Source organism: Lates calcarifer, linkage group LG13 (assembly GCF_001640805.2).
Source record: "Lates calcarifer isolate ASB-BC8 linkage group LG13, TLL_Latcal_v3, whole genome shotgun sequence".
In the NCBI taxonomy this organism is placed as follows: domain Eukaryota; kingdom Metazoa; phylum Chordata; class Actinopteri; family Centropomidae; genus Lates; species Lates calcarifer.
Window position 1 is genome coordinate 2,918,627 of NC_066845.1, and position 15,049 is coordinate 2,933,675.

General features: G+C 39.1%; 1 protein-coding gene across 1 annotated transcript in view; it reads right to left on the minus strand.

The window, feature by feature from the left end:
* The window catches only part of si:dkey-215k6.1 (transmembrane protein 132C), a 225,629-nt gene that overhangs the window by 95,281 nt on the left and 115,299 nt on the right, over positions 1-15,049 (minus strand). Inside the window, 1 exon segment of the mRNA XM_018671676.2 lies at positions 11,257-11,397. Coding sequence (XP_018527192.2) covers positions 11,257-11,397 — 141 coding nt within the window.

Consider the following 15,049-nt stretch of genomic DNA (forward strand, 5'->3'; position numbering starts at 1 on the left):
AAACAGAGAAAAAAGAGAAAAAGAAGAGCGAAAAGGGACTGGGATATCTCCAACGTTTGACACCTCTTCGCCAACACACATAAACACATACACACACTCAACCACACGAGGGACAGGGAGTTAGTGTTAGCATCGGCAGTGGCGCTCGCTCTATGACACTGTACATCTCTAAGGAGAGGGACTCGAACACGCGGGGTCCGCGTAGGTCGCCTTAATTAGCCACACATCCCGCTACGCAGGCTCCCGTGGGGGTTTAACAGGGGCATGGAGGGTGAGGAGACGAAGGATAGGGGAGACAGAAGGGAGGGTGAGAGCAGGAGTGGGAGCGGGGAAGGAATGGGTATTAGAGCAAGGGGAATAAGCCAACGGGATTGGAAGGTTATTTAAAGCATGGCCTACAAAAACACTCAGAAAAGTACAGTGTGTGTATTTGCATGGATGTTTATGTGTTTTGACATGAGTGCATGCATGAAATGTGACCCACACCATGCATTTGCTTTACAGTCAGCATGAACCCTGTGATCCCATGTCGCATATACAATAAATGCAGCATGTGTATGAGCCCAGTGCATGCATGTGTGTGTGTCTGCATGCATTCACGTTTGCATATGTGTATGCATATGAGTCCAGTGTGGTGATTGAGTGTGCTCAGGTGGCCAGGGTCATTTCAGTGAGTGACAGAATGATGCTAGGTGAGGCTGTATGCATAAACCCCATCCATATTTGCGAGGCCTAATTAGCCGGCCCAGGTCATCGCTCAGGGCTATGATAGAGTGGTGGAGCACAGGAGTGCTCACCAAACCACACGTAATGAACACAATTGCTGCCTTTATCCCACTGAATCCCACTTTATCCCAACTGTCTTGATGTCCTTTTTTTCCTGTAATTGACAGCTACTGCTTTCTTCCATGTATATAAAATGTCTCATAACCTGGAGAATTACACGAGTATCCTTTGTAGAGGCTTCAATTTTTACTATGAGCTTTCTAAATTGAAGCTACAGTCTAAGAAAAACAATAAATGGTGTTTTGGAAGGACTGTCACATGGGTCAACCGGCTTAATTGGATGATGGTATGAACTCAGGAGGAGGTAAATTATGGCAACGCTTGGAGACAAGCTGATGGATTCCCAGCTGAAGTTACAGGGACTTGAATCAAATTCATTCTGATGACCCCTGCTCCCAAAAGTCCTACCTTGCAGGATGACAGGTTTATTTTAAGGTTTATTCACATGCACGTAGCTGGTTTGGTTGCAGTCAGTCAGTGTGAACAAAGATGGCAGAAAGTTACATTTTTCCTACTGTGGTTTGGACCATAGAAAACTCTTGCGTATGATTGTGTTGATTTGTTTAAAGCTGAGGTTGAATTTTTAAAGGGAAGAGCTTTCTCAAATACTGTTCCCTCCCTCCCATTTCTACTTTTCCTCCTCAAACTTCCTCCACCCCTTTGTGCTGTCAAACTTTTTTTGTCTTTTCTCTCTAATCTTTCATCTCCTGCCATACTTTCCTCTTCTTCCTTCTCCTTCTTCTCTGTCCTCTCTTTCCATGCTCACCCATATGATCCTCTTTTAGTTCCTCCTTCCTTCACTTCTCTTGTCAAAGCCCTGTTGATGCTTGAACCAGCACATATTTACAGCTCTCACCCACAAACTCCTCTCCATTTACAAGAAGAAAAAAAAGCCCACTTGTTGGAGGACAAAATGTTTGTTTGGGACCAAACTATTTTTTGAGGGTCAAGATATTAGAGGACAAAAAACATTGTCCAACAAAAACATGTATGGCATTGCTGACCTTTTGCAAACCCTACATGCTTGAGCAGAACTGAAATAGAAAATATGGTCAGAAAAAACAGCATTGTCAATCTGTAAGCAATCTAGGAAGAGGTAGGGAAGAGGGGGTAATGGAATATGAGGAAAAACAGAGCTGAGTAAAAATAGAAATAGAAAAGGGAAAAAAAACACGATGCTTCACTGCACTGTAAAGCAACGAATATCACATATTGTTTGGGTATAAGTGTATGCACCTTTAGAGACACTTTTGGCCTGAATTCTGTAGTGTGCAATCAAGAGAAGAGAGAAGAGGAAGAGAAAAAATACATACAAACTATTACCACCGGTGCGGTCATTTCCTTTGCTCTTTGTTAAAGGAACCCCCCCCAGACTTTATGTGTGTGTTTTCGCACTATTATCCCTGTGGGACAAATCTATACTCAGGGGTTGAGGTGTTGAAGTCCATAAAACACATCTTAAATATATAGAGTTTGGAAAAGCAAAGTAGGGGGATAGCAAAGCAAAAATGTTTGTGCTATCGTATGAGACTGCTGTTAAAATTGCACTACACCTTGGAGAGACACAAATCAAAACATTTCTCAGCTTAAAGATTTTTTTAAAGTCAAAATAGACTAAGGTGGGTTGGAGGTTGGAGATGAGATGATTTTTAGAGATTCAGTTTAGGGTAAGAAAATAGTCAAACTTTTTGTTCAACTTTTGCCAAGTCGTGCCATGTAGGCAACTGAGATGAAACTCAAGGGCTTGTGTTCAAGATTGGGATTAATAAGTAAATCTGTTGAATAGTTGTGTGACCCAATTCCAGCCAGCTTTGGTGGCACCTGGTTTGCTTGACGTTTCCCTGGATCCATATTCTTCATATGTGCTTGCAAATAAAACTCCCTTAGCCTGACTTAAACACGTCTTTGGATTTGTCCAGAGTAACAGGAAGATCTCAAGACCTGAACAAATGACACCAAAACTGTCCACATGAGTTAAGTCACAATAGGGATTAAGTTCAGGTCAAAGGTTAATGCCAGGCATAGAGTATAATATGGATTCAAAAAAGGTGAAGAGATAATGTAGTCACTGGAAGGCATTAATGAGGAGACCTATTCAATGTTGTGTGTGTGTGTGTGTGTGTGTGTGTCGGTGTGCGTTAGAGACATGGGACTGAGAACATGTGACAGAAAAAAGAGCACACACACAAAATGATTCTACATGCTCATAACATAAATATGTAACATATAAATATCTCTCTCTGTCACACACACAAATTGATTCTACATGCCCACAACATAAACATGCAACATATAAATATCTCTCCCTTTCTGTCATACATACACACACACACACACACACACACACACACACACACACACACACAAGCACACATCGCAATGAATGAAAATGGGATATAAGTGTAACTATGTGAGGGGAATTCTCCATTTTCCTCTCTCCAGGGACAACCACTAACAGCAACAGTGTCACGCTCTCAAGGCCGTTTTATTTCTCATTTTTCTTGTTTTATTTCTTCAATTCCCTCTCACTCACTTTAACTCTCTTAGAGTCATGCTTCCTTTCTTCCTCTCTCTCCCTCTCTGCCCTCACTCACTTGTTGGCAGGCATCCCCTCTCTCTTCCTATCCTTCCTCCCTCTTGCTGTGTTTTTAATCCCCATGTGTGCCAACTGTGTCTGCAGACATCTTGGCCTCGTGTCTATGCTCTCTATGTGAATGTGCGCGTGTGTGTCTGTGTGTGTACGAGTGTACGTATCCCAGGGAGACTGCCAGCACTCAAACAAAAGCTCTCTGTTTAGTTAGTTTGTCTTTACAAACGACTAAAACCATACAACACTTAACCCTGTGCCCTGTATCTTCCCCTCTTCTTGTGTGGATTTGAACCAGTTCAAACATAACAAAAAAACAAAACAACTTAATCCTCAAATTTGTGTGTGTGGAGCTGTATTTGTGACTCAAGTTTCAAAAGTATAAGCATCCTTTAGAAGGGTACAGGCCCTAAGCTGTTTTTGTAGGTACAGAAGAGCGACTCGACATGATCTAAAGTGTGAGTGTATGTCTATATATGTTCATTTCAATCAATATAAAGCAAAGATAAAAAAGACAGACGTACCACCCTCCACACAATCACACACACGCGCGCACTCACATGCACATCTTTCTTTGTGTTTGAATAACTTATGACAAGTTTATATAATTTTTATGAAATGTATGACCCAAGTTAATGAATAACTCATGTTGTGTGTTAGCTTACCTGTGTTTTCAGACATGCATTGATGCATACAGCAACATATATGTCATAATGTTTGCAGTATATGCAAATGTGTATGTACTTTTAGATATACATTTTTGCAAAAGTGTATATATCCTGCATAGGTAAATGCTGTGAATGTGTTTGAATGTGGGTGTGTGTGGAAAGCTGCATTAATAGAATATGCATGTTGGGGATTTGACACTCCTCTACATGCCTGTCAAAAATGTCTACGCTATTTATCATGAATAAACACTGGGAACTCTGGGAGTGTGTTTACATGGTCACTTAAGATTTAATATTTTAGGTTTGTGACTTGTGCACAGCTCTACCTACAAAAAAGACAGTAGAGGTCATGGTGGCAGATAAGTATCTGTCATTTTTGTTATTTGTGAAATGTAGAGAAAAGATGCAAAAATTGTATTATGTGCACAGTGCTCAAGACAGAAACTTATTCAGCACTAATGATCGTAATAAACGCATCATGTTCAACAACTGTCACTTTATATTTAAAAATAGAGCTTAAATCAAATTGTGAGTAAGATGCAAAACAACTATCTGGCAACTTTGTAAAAAAAAACAAAAAACAAAACACTAGTTCACTGTCAATGTTTTTGATCTTAACAAGAGAAGGTACAGTGAGTTATTCATCTTCTCAAGATTAAAATGATCTCTGAACTATTTTGAGGAAGAACTTGTTTTATTCCGAGTGCTCTAAGTATTGAGTCTGCTTTATGTCAGCTATCCTTTAAACACTGACAATGCGGAAAGAGGCAATTTGTCAAAGCTGCCCTTATTTCTTTGATAGACTAACTGTATGAAAAATTATAAACAACAAACATCTGTAACATAATTCCTGACAAATGGATATCTAAAGATATTGTTAAATTCCAAGAGTTAGATGCAAATCAGAGGTGTGATTATGATTAAAATTTCAATTCACTAAGGGACTAATTACATACATTTTGAAAAGCAAAGAAATAAAAATTTTCTTTCAAAATCTTGGCTTTGGCTATGCAAAACAACGACCTTTAGCTTTTAGAGCAAGTGATTATAGATCCCTTTTGAGATTAACATCTAGTGTTTTTTCTTCAATACCAGGTATTCACTGTGATGATTTTCTCCTTTAAAATGCTTCCATAAACTTATTCCACCCACAAGAAGAAGTCTAAAACTTCAGTTTCACCTTCTTATAATGTCACAGTTTGCATGCAATAATCTGCCATTCGCTTACTGAAGTATTTTCTTTATACTAAATAATTTAATTTTATGGTACACACAATATTATATATTCAGAGATTGCTCAGCAACTACAGAAAACACTGGAAAATCATTAAATGGAGGATTTTTTTTCCACAGTTGCCACTGCAAGCCAAGGGCTCAGGATGATGAAAAACTTGCACATGCATGCACAGGAGCAGATAAATAGCATGTCACTGTATGGAGTGTGGATAGTGCATTACCCTATTTCTGGTATTGAACGAAGCCCATTAGCAGTGTTAATCTATAGATCTAATCATGATCATGAAATAGAGCACTGCTCCCATTCTCACAGTATCAGCCACACTCATAAACTATGGCACATTTTCCTCATATAACCTACCAGACAAAACTAGGGTCATTTTAAGCCTGTTCCACTTCTTGTTGGGTTTAATTTATTAAACATGCAAAGTAATATAACAGACTGTAAACAGAGTTGGATGAAAAGAGAAAGTAATTTTACAAGTGAGACAAAACTCCCAAGAGGCTGTGAAAATGACTAACAATTTCAGGATAACAACACTGAAAACTCAACAAGGTCAAGCCTACTGTATAAACAACATTATGTACAAATGGAAAACGACAGAAATAATAAGAAATTTGCAAGGAAAGATACATATAGCAGGATTATACCAGATAAAAACATGATTTTACAATGTTATTAATGACCAGGGAAAGATAAATGAATAATAACTTAAAATGAATTCCTACAAAAGACAAATCTTGCTCGAGGGTGCCTCAGTAGCATTTTCTAAAAGGAGAGTAGACACGCACATGCACATCCAAACATCTCATTATAGTTTTATTTTTAAGAGTTCTGGTACACAGCAGCAGAAGGGCAGGAAGGCAGAACTAAGCAATGTGTCAATAACATAGTATGGCAGTGCTGTGTAATTGCGGCTAAATGATATTAGAATGGTGAAATAGTGAGAAATACACAAATAATGAATAATTACTGTATCAAAATCAATAAAGAAACAGATGAGAGCTGTAGAAGAGATTTGATCCATATGTCTGTGCAAATAGGGTGCTGTGATGAAAAAATAACTGAGGCCTCCTGAGACACGTGACGGTGGACCAGTAATTACAGTCATCATGATCAACAACTGGTTTCTTTTTTGGTCTCAGATAACTGTCAACCTACATGCATATATGCAAAAACACTATTTATTTAAAACAGCATGCATGCATACACCCACCCCACAGACAAACAGGACCATAAACACATACACAACCACACATATAAACACTCCTCCACACACAGCAAAGCCTACGCTCTGGTTCTAATTACTGCATCCACTTACCATGCATTCCCTATTATACGCATATACTGAACACTGTATCATGTCAGATCATATTAAATCATAGAACTACAATAGGTAATGGGAATCAGTTCACAAGATTAATTGTCAGAGGTAGTAATCATTCCCGCCCTCTCATTCATAAAAAAGCACACTCACTGTTTCATGTCTCAACCAGTAATATCTCATTAGAGATTAATACAGATCAGCTCTTCTAATTAGCCATCCCACCCACACAATCACTGATAAAAGCCTGCGATCTTGCTTGTTGTGTGCTGGCAACAGTCTGTATATTCTGTAAGTGAGTGTGCGAGTGTGCGTGTGTGTGTGTGTGTGTGTGTGTGTATGTGTCTTCCCTGTATTAAAAAAAAAAAAAAGTCAGCTTCACTCCCATTGACAGTTTTCATAGTTTGGTATCATTAGGGAGGTAAAACAGCAGCACTACACTGAATCAGCCCTACTTCCTGTGTTCTGCCCATGTTTGTACAGGCCTGTGCACTTATGCATGTGTGTACATCAATGCACATGTATATATTTGTGCTTGCTGCATCATAATCCAAGCTTTGAGGCACCTCTTTTGTTTAGAGTATCACTTTGAAGATGGTAGGAGAGTGCATGTGTACAAGTGGATGCGAATGAGTGTGTGCTTGTATCTGTTATTCTCAGTGTATGTCTTTGTGAGAGCCATATCGTAATTTGGTTTCTAAAGCATCACTTTCTGTGTTTATCCTGATGTCACTTTGATTAGTTTTTCCCCCAGGGCAAGGACTCTACCAGACATGGTTACATGCCAAAGCTCAGGGAAATAAGCAGCTGTTTAGAATCACCTCCATCTCAACACCTCAAACAACACCATCCTGATGAATGACAACAGGCCAGGAGAATGAGTTCTCTGCCTCAAGGCCCCAGCGGCTGGCAATCCCAAAATTCATGCCTCACGCCTTTAGTATTTCACCAGCCATGATGAGGTGCACAGCAGGAGTATGAGTCCATGAGCAATTCATTCAAGAAATATGCCCAAAATATTACCAAAGCACCAATACTATTAGTATTGTTTCAATTCAAAGTAACCACCAAATAATAATTCACTACACCCCTTCTCCAAAGTCTAATCCAACCATGAGTAGGCGCAGCAGGCCTGTGAAATGTGTTCAAAGCTGTATGCTTGGGCTACAGTAAGAGCCATGACTGACATGTAAAGAGTTTGGAGGATGGTGTCACTTTTAGCCTTTTGATAACCAAAAACATAACAGCAAAAGTGCAAGGAATGGATTATATAGTGTGTTTATCTGCTCTAACATAAGCTGCAATCATTAGCTTGTTTGGCTATTCCAAGGTCATTAGCTAGCATTAACCTAATTAAATTAGGGAAAGTTAAGCTCACAATTAACTTATTTACTGTGTAGTATTTTCTCAGTGAAGACAGTCTTGATTGCTATCAAAGGTTGGGGTGATGTTAGCATTTCCTCTAATGTTAAAAGTGAAAACATCCAGTTTGAAAAATACAAACACGTATGTAAGCCACTGTAGGTGTGCAATTATTATTAGCACAGTATTGTGTATATAGGCATTAATTCTTGTTTAATAAGCTTTTTTTTTACAACATAGAGACATTAAAAGTCAGCCTGAGACAGCAATTTTAACCAACATATGGATCTCACATTAGGCCAATTACTATTAATTACTATTAGCTAGCTACAGTTTATTAAATCTGCAAATGACAGTTGGAGAAATCAACAGCTGCCATCAAGAAAAAAAGAAACTGCCTGCTGTTACATCTAAAGCTGTCCCATTCCCTGTGTATAACCCTTCTCTTGTAGTTTTACGTATGCTAATTGGGATGTAACGTCCCCAGTGCACAACTGGTGCCAGCTGAGGAGGCGTGGCCTTCCCTTACCTTAGCTCTTGCCTCCTTCCTGTGCTTCCTGACTGGCGGCTCCTAATCCAGCTTCACCAATTCCTTGATGCAACTGGAACTAAAAACTACATAAACTTGGCAAACCTGCAGGTCAGGGCAGCAGTTCAGCTTGTCAGACATGTCTCTCATTACTGTTTGACAAATGTTAATCACTGGGGACTGGACAAGGTATTACAGACACTAGGTGCAGGGGTGCTGTCTCCATTGTGTTTTGTTCGTGAATTCAGGTAGTGGGGGGTTTTATTTTCCACTTGTCCTTTTATTTAACAGTTGTCTTTTGGATATTGTTAATAATTAACTTACTCTTACCACTGGTTTTATGTTGCCTCCCTTTTCCACCGAGAGCTAAGGGTTATAACACTGCTTTTTTTTTTTTTTTACCATGCATTTTAATGATAAATCTGTCAATTATTATTGTAACTGCTTGTTTCATGTGAGAGTGGAAAGCTCCACGGGCATAATAAAAGTAACTAAGGACACAGGGCCAGCAAAAAAAAAAAAAAAAAAACCATGGTATGCCACTCTGATTCCTGAGAAAAACTATGATACATCCTGTGCCATACATGCTGAACAAGTTTTAAAAGCATCTGAAAAAACTTTTAATTGTCTTCTGCTCTTAATTTGAAAGCTCAAAGCTGTTGTGTCATCACTTTTATTTCCTTCTATGGCACATTTGGATTGTTCGTTGCTGCTGATGTTGTCCATCAGTCAAGGCTAGATGTGGCTAACGGCTGGCTAAGTGGTGCTAATTGAGCTGAGACCCTGCAGTAATAGTTTCATGCAATGGGAAGTCATTCATTAGCACTGATCTCAAACAACAGAGAAAGGCAGGAGACAGGGAAGAGGAGATGAGGAGAAAAGGAGGAAGGAGAAGAGAGACAGTGAGTGAAAAAGAGATAGATGGACAGAGAGAAAAGGTGAAGAAGGAGGGAGAAAAGAGACAAAGAAAGACGAGATGATGAGCAGATCTGGACCCATATTTTCCATTCAAATCACTTCAATTCATCGATGGCTAACAGAGTTTCCAGTTGACTTTGTCTGACACCAACACATACATAAATGCATGGAGTATACAGTATTCTATATTTGGCATCATACTGGCCAACATGCTTGATCTTGCATCCAATATTTTCACCCTGAGTAATGACTGTTAAAGTAAGTGTCTGTACTGGGAAGCTTCCAAGTCTGAATGTGTGTAACTGTGAATGTGAACCAGGCATCCTGAAAAGGGGAGCAGTGCTCACAGTAACACTTCCCTGGTTAAATAAAGGTTAGAAATGTCCAGTAGATTTTAGTATTTGCTGAAATTAGCCATTACATGTTGGGCTTGAAATCTACAACATTTCATGAGTATCACTGCACATCAATGGAACAGTAATGTATATGGCTGCAGTATAGACCACCATATTATAACATATACCATATTATAACTGATATTGGCCAAAGGTAAACAATTCTTATTACACCATAATTTGGTTCTCTATTCACTCAAGTGAAGCATAGTGTATTCTAATATAGTATGAGCATATTAGATGCACTGAAAAAAACAAGAAAAAAGCTGAATGATTTATTTTGCCACAGAAGGAGCGGCAGTTATTTAACTATAAATATTATAAGCCCTGTGTGTTTCTTTTTCAAGCTGCCAGTCACAGAATAAGTGTTTTTCCAAATTGTGAAGACAGTGGTATTTCCTGCTATCTAAAATCATTTCATTTGTTTTAACTGTTTGTCATGCACTGTGTTGTTTTCTACCATTACCTTTTGCACTTGGTCGCTGAAACACATTTTCTCTGCCACCCAGTTAACCTCAATCTCTGTATGCAATCTTGCTTTTTTTTAACTGACACATTTTTCTCACCACACTCATTACATTCATTCTGTCCTTGCAAATTTGTCTTAACCATACGCTGAGGTCTAGAAGGGATCACCTGCCACATAAGCAAAAAATAAATAAAAAGAACCAGGGTGTATTCTGCTGTCAGTGGTTCCAGCCTTCTGACAATACTTACACACACACGCATGCACACACACACACACACACACACGCACACGCACACAACCATAAAAGGACAGAGCAATTACCGAATAAATAGCAAATTTAGCATGACACGTGGGTCAGCGCTTTCCACAGCAGCTTATCAGCCCACCCTGTGTGTGTATTTCTGTACTACATTCACAGGTGTGCACAGGATAAAATAAGCACTTGTGATCATTTAACCTGAGTCTATCAAATTTGAAGTCCTTAATACACGCACATTTCACACATACACATATCTCTAGGATAAAGGTTAGAGGTTTGAGTTCAATGGTCAGACTAGCAGACAATCAACACTCAACAACGACCAATCATCACCAAACATCAAGACGAGCTTTTCTTGTTACACTGTCAGTGCAATTACATTGTACACAGTGTTCAATAATTTCTGAATCTGGATTAAAGACGGGCTCATTAGAAATTTCTACCCAAACACTGTGGCTGAAAATGAGAAGTACTTCATATTTTCTTTGTCATGTCGCATTTGCTGCATAGAATAATAAGCCATTTTTTCATGAACAGACAGATTTTACCTCAGAGAAACGGTCATTGTGAAAACAACCAAGATCTCTTATTATCAAGTGTTAGGCATTATTAGTTTTATGGCCTTGAAGTTAAATAATCAAACATTTTCAGACATTTTATGCTGCGCCCACGAATACTCTAATAATGAATAACTAGAGTAGATACGTGAGCTTTAGTCCTACCTCTCTGCTGTGGAGGAGGCCTTTCTCTGACACATCACTGCCAACGAACTGCTTCCCGGTGCCATTTCCTGTTTGATCTCCCACGCGACAAGGTTGCTGGGTTTCACAGCCAGGAAGTTGATGCCTGATTGGAACCACACCCTGCAGAGAGGAATGAAGAAAGAAATAAAGAGAGGGAGAGAGAGAGGGGGAAAGAGAGTGAGAGAGAGAGAGAGAGGGAGAAAAGAGAAAGCAAGGTTAATCTAAAGATCACACGAGCACATCATAAACAAAAGAGGAAAGGGAGCTGAGTTGTCACAGTGACAGTTAGGGGGAATTTGCTTAAAATTGAATTTGCTTCGCTTGGAATTTCCCTGCCCTGATTTTCTTGCTGATTTTCTTTAATCCCTGATACGTGCCATACTCTCTTTGTATAAAATGTCTTTTAAAATTGATTCATGCAGCATGGTGCCACCTCCCACGGTATGTTTTAGTGGGAAATGACAAAAGACTGACAGAAGAAGCTCTTATGAAAGTTAACAATTTTACCAGAGTAAATGTTGCGTGGAGGATGATTTGGATCGAGGCTGAGCCAGAGATCATATCTTATACAAAAAGTGTGATTTTACTGATCGAAAAGGCCACAATGAATCCAACAATTTCTTGGTGATATGATTTAGGTTTTGTTTTTGTTCTATACTCCTTCTTCCTCTTATCAGGACCTCCCTTTTCCCTTTTACTCTTCAAATATGTATCCCCACTCTCACTATCTTTAGGATCTATTTTGCAAATAAACATTAAATCGCCTACCTGTCCCTCACTTTTTACCATCCCTCATTCTCTCTCCTCTCCAGTAAGTTTACCACTGTTCATCTCTGCCTTCCTTATTCCCTCTTTATTATCTACTCTCTGTTTTAGTACTGTCTTCCTTGTTTTTCCCCTCTTTTCCTCACCAGCTTATCCAGGTTTTCCTTTAATCTGGATGATTTCCACCCACATCTCTCTTGGCTTCAGCTCTCCCTATATTTGTTCCAGTTTTCCTTTAGATTTTATACTTCTACCTTTCCTTCCCATCTTCCCTACCTTTCTCCTCCTTCTCTTCCAGATGTCCTCCTTGTTTCTATTCATCCTTCCTCATCATTCCCTCGTTGCTCTCCCTCCTTTATTTACCTCACCACGTCTCCTCTTTCATCTCTCTTTTTTTTCTCCTCCTCACCTCCTTCTAATGCTTTTCTTCTCCCTTTCATCCATCCCTCTGTGACTTCCTTCGTTCCCCTTCTTCCTCCCACCCCTCCTTCCCTCTATACCTAGCTTCATCCCTTCCTCTGTCCCTCCTCCATCCTTCAATCTCAAGACATCCTATGGTTAATCTTTTTATTTTCTTTCCCCCTCGGTCTCCCTAATCCATCCCCGTGTGTTTTGTTCTATTTATCACCTTGACAAGACCCTCCCTCAGTTTATTAACACACTTTATAGGCGTGCATGCACTTGCACGCAAGCTTGTTTACTGCTTTACTTATTAACACACATACAATAGACTCTGGCAAACAACAAATATCAACACAAACATATTCTCCAATAACCTTTTTCCTCTAAACAGAAGGGAGAAAAAAACTGCCAATCCTCTTTGTCTCCTTTCTCATTATTACTTTCTTGTGTTTGTCTTGCTTCATGTCTTGCCAAAAACTGCCTGCAAATATGTCATGCCTGTCCCTTGACATGCTCTCTGTACATTTTTTTGTGAGTGTGTAAGTATATATGCACCTGTGTGTCTGTGTGTGCTGTATTTTAATCTAAACAAGATGCTTTTTGGTGTTTTTGGCACAAGGAACCAATCTCTTGTGAAAACTTGAAAACCCACTTTTCTTTTGTTTCACTCTGAACTAATTTTTCTTGGTTTATTTTAAAGGAGGAAAAAATGTTCCCTTGTTGACCATTGTTATGTCTTGTATGCTATGGTTATGAAAAATTGAAAGTGTGAAGTTGCAAAAAAATAATTTTGCAAGTAAGGCAGTGTACACATTGTCTGAGTCTGATGTGTGCTCATGTTCCCAAGTAAAATACAGTGTGTGTGCATGTGTGTGCAGGAACACAGCATAGAATAATGGGTGGTCCCTCTAAAAACTCTTTTATAATTCAACAGCTGAATGTTACAGAAAATCACAAAACTCCCCACCATTGTTCTGCTTCCTCTGTTTCTTTCTCTCCATCCCTCTCTCTTTCTGTCTCCTCTATCGCAGCCTCTCCCTCTTCTCTCACTCTATCCTATTCACTCTGTCTTCTTCCTTCAGCCAACCCAGAATTTAAGATAATCCACTTCAAAGGAAATTTACTGCATCCAGGCAGTGTCAACAAAAGTATGTAATGCAAAGCAATGAGTTAGGAGAAGAAAAAAAAACAAAAAACAAAAAAAACAGGCGCTATAATGTGAATGACAGACTGACAGGAATTGAGAATAAGGCAACAGAACTGTATGCCTGAACACCGGCTGAGAAAAATTCATCCCAGAGATTCTTAGATGACAAGGTCGTGGCAAAGACAAATCATAAATAAAACAATGAAACATAGTGGAAAAATAAATTAATGAATAAAATTTCTACAGCACTGCTTCAGCATGTAAGAACATAAACCTCATTCTTGTTAATGTATTATCAAATGATGCACTTTCTTGAGCACTTTGAAATAAAATAATAAAATTCATACAGAGCACATTGCATGCATTCCTACTGCACAGCCGGGCAGAAAACTGAGATCCACATTAGCCCAAAGCCACCACTATTACAGAAAGTAGAGGCCTGTCACCAAACATTTTGAGACTGACATATCAGTCGTGTTACCTGAGGAGTAGACAACCAAACACTGCAACAATTATTTATGTCAAAACAGGCAGAAAATACCTATATTCTGTGCAGTTGTAGGGTATTTAAATTAGACCATTTAAGGAAAGTACAGATCAGGGTGAACAAGACAATAACATTGCCATGTTTCATTTTGACGTCACTCATGGTTCTTTCATTGAAACTATGAAGCTGTCCATACCTGTGAAAAGCACAGGTAGTTTCATCACACACTTAATACAATCTACATTTTCCTGATAAGTGACTGAAGTAATAACTATACTTTTATGAAAGGGGTTGGTCCTTGCAATGAACCTTGAGAATTATCACCAGACTCTGCAGTTCCACTTGTGTCTAGAAAGTATATTTCAACTTATTGTTTTGCTTTTACAACCAGGACTTCTGCTGTTCTAGTTGGGGCTACATTGTATTTTTGCTATCACTACAAAGCAGTCAATGTTACCATTAACAGCTGTTTACTCACCAGTCTAGACAAAAAGTTCAACATCAAACTTCATTCCTTTACTTGTCAAGAACTGTCTCCAGCAGTGGAAAGCCATGGCAATGTTAACTCTTGCTTTACCTCTATATCACCTTTCTTCTACTGAACTTAGCATGCTAACTAGCTAGCCCTGGCCCATCTTGTCTCATAATACCACTTAGTGAATCACTATAGCATCCAATCTGCAATCCAAAAACATGAGAGGGGGAAGAAGAAGCAATGAGGACGTATTCAAACCTCTTCTCTTGTAAACAAAGCAATGACCAAAGCTCTTGGTAAGAAAACAGCTGGTAATGCTAATGATGGCTATGTAGTGATAGCAAAAACTTATACCTTTAACTCCCACTACTCTCAACAAGCATGTTTCTTGCCACACCAGGTGGTGCTTGAAGGAGACTGAATATTAGACTTTTGTTCATCACATGTCCATAGACACAATCCCATGTGAATTCTAGTGTTGCATCCTAATTGCTAA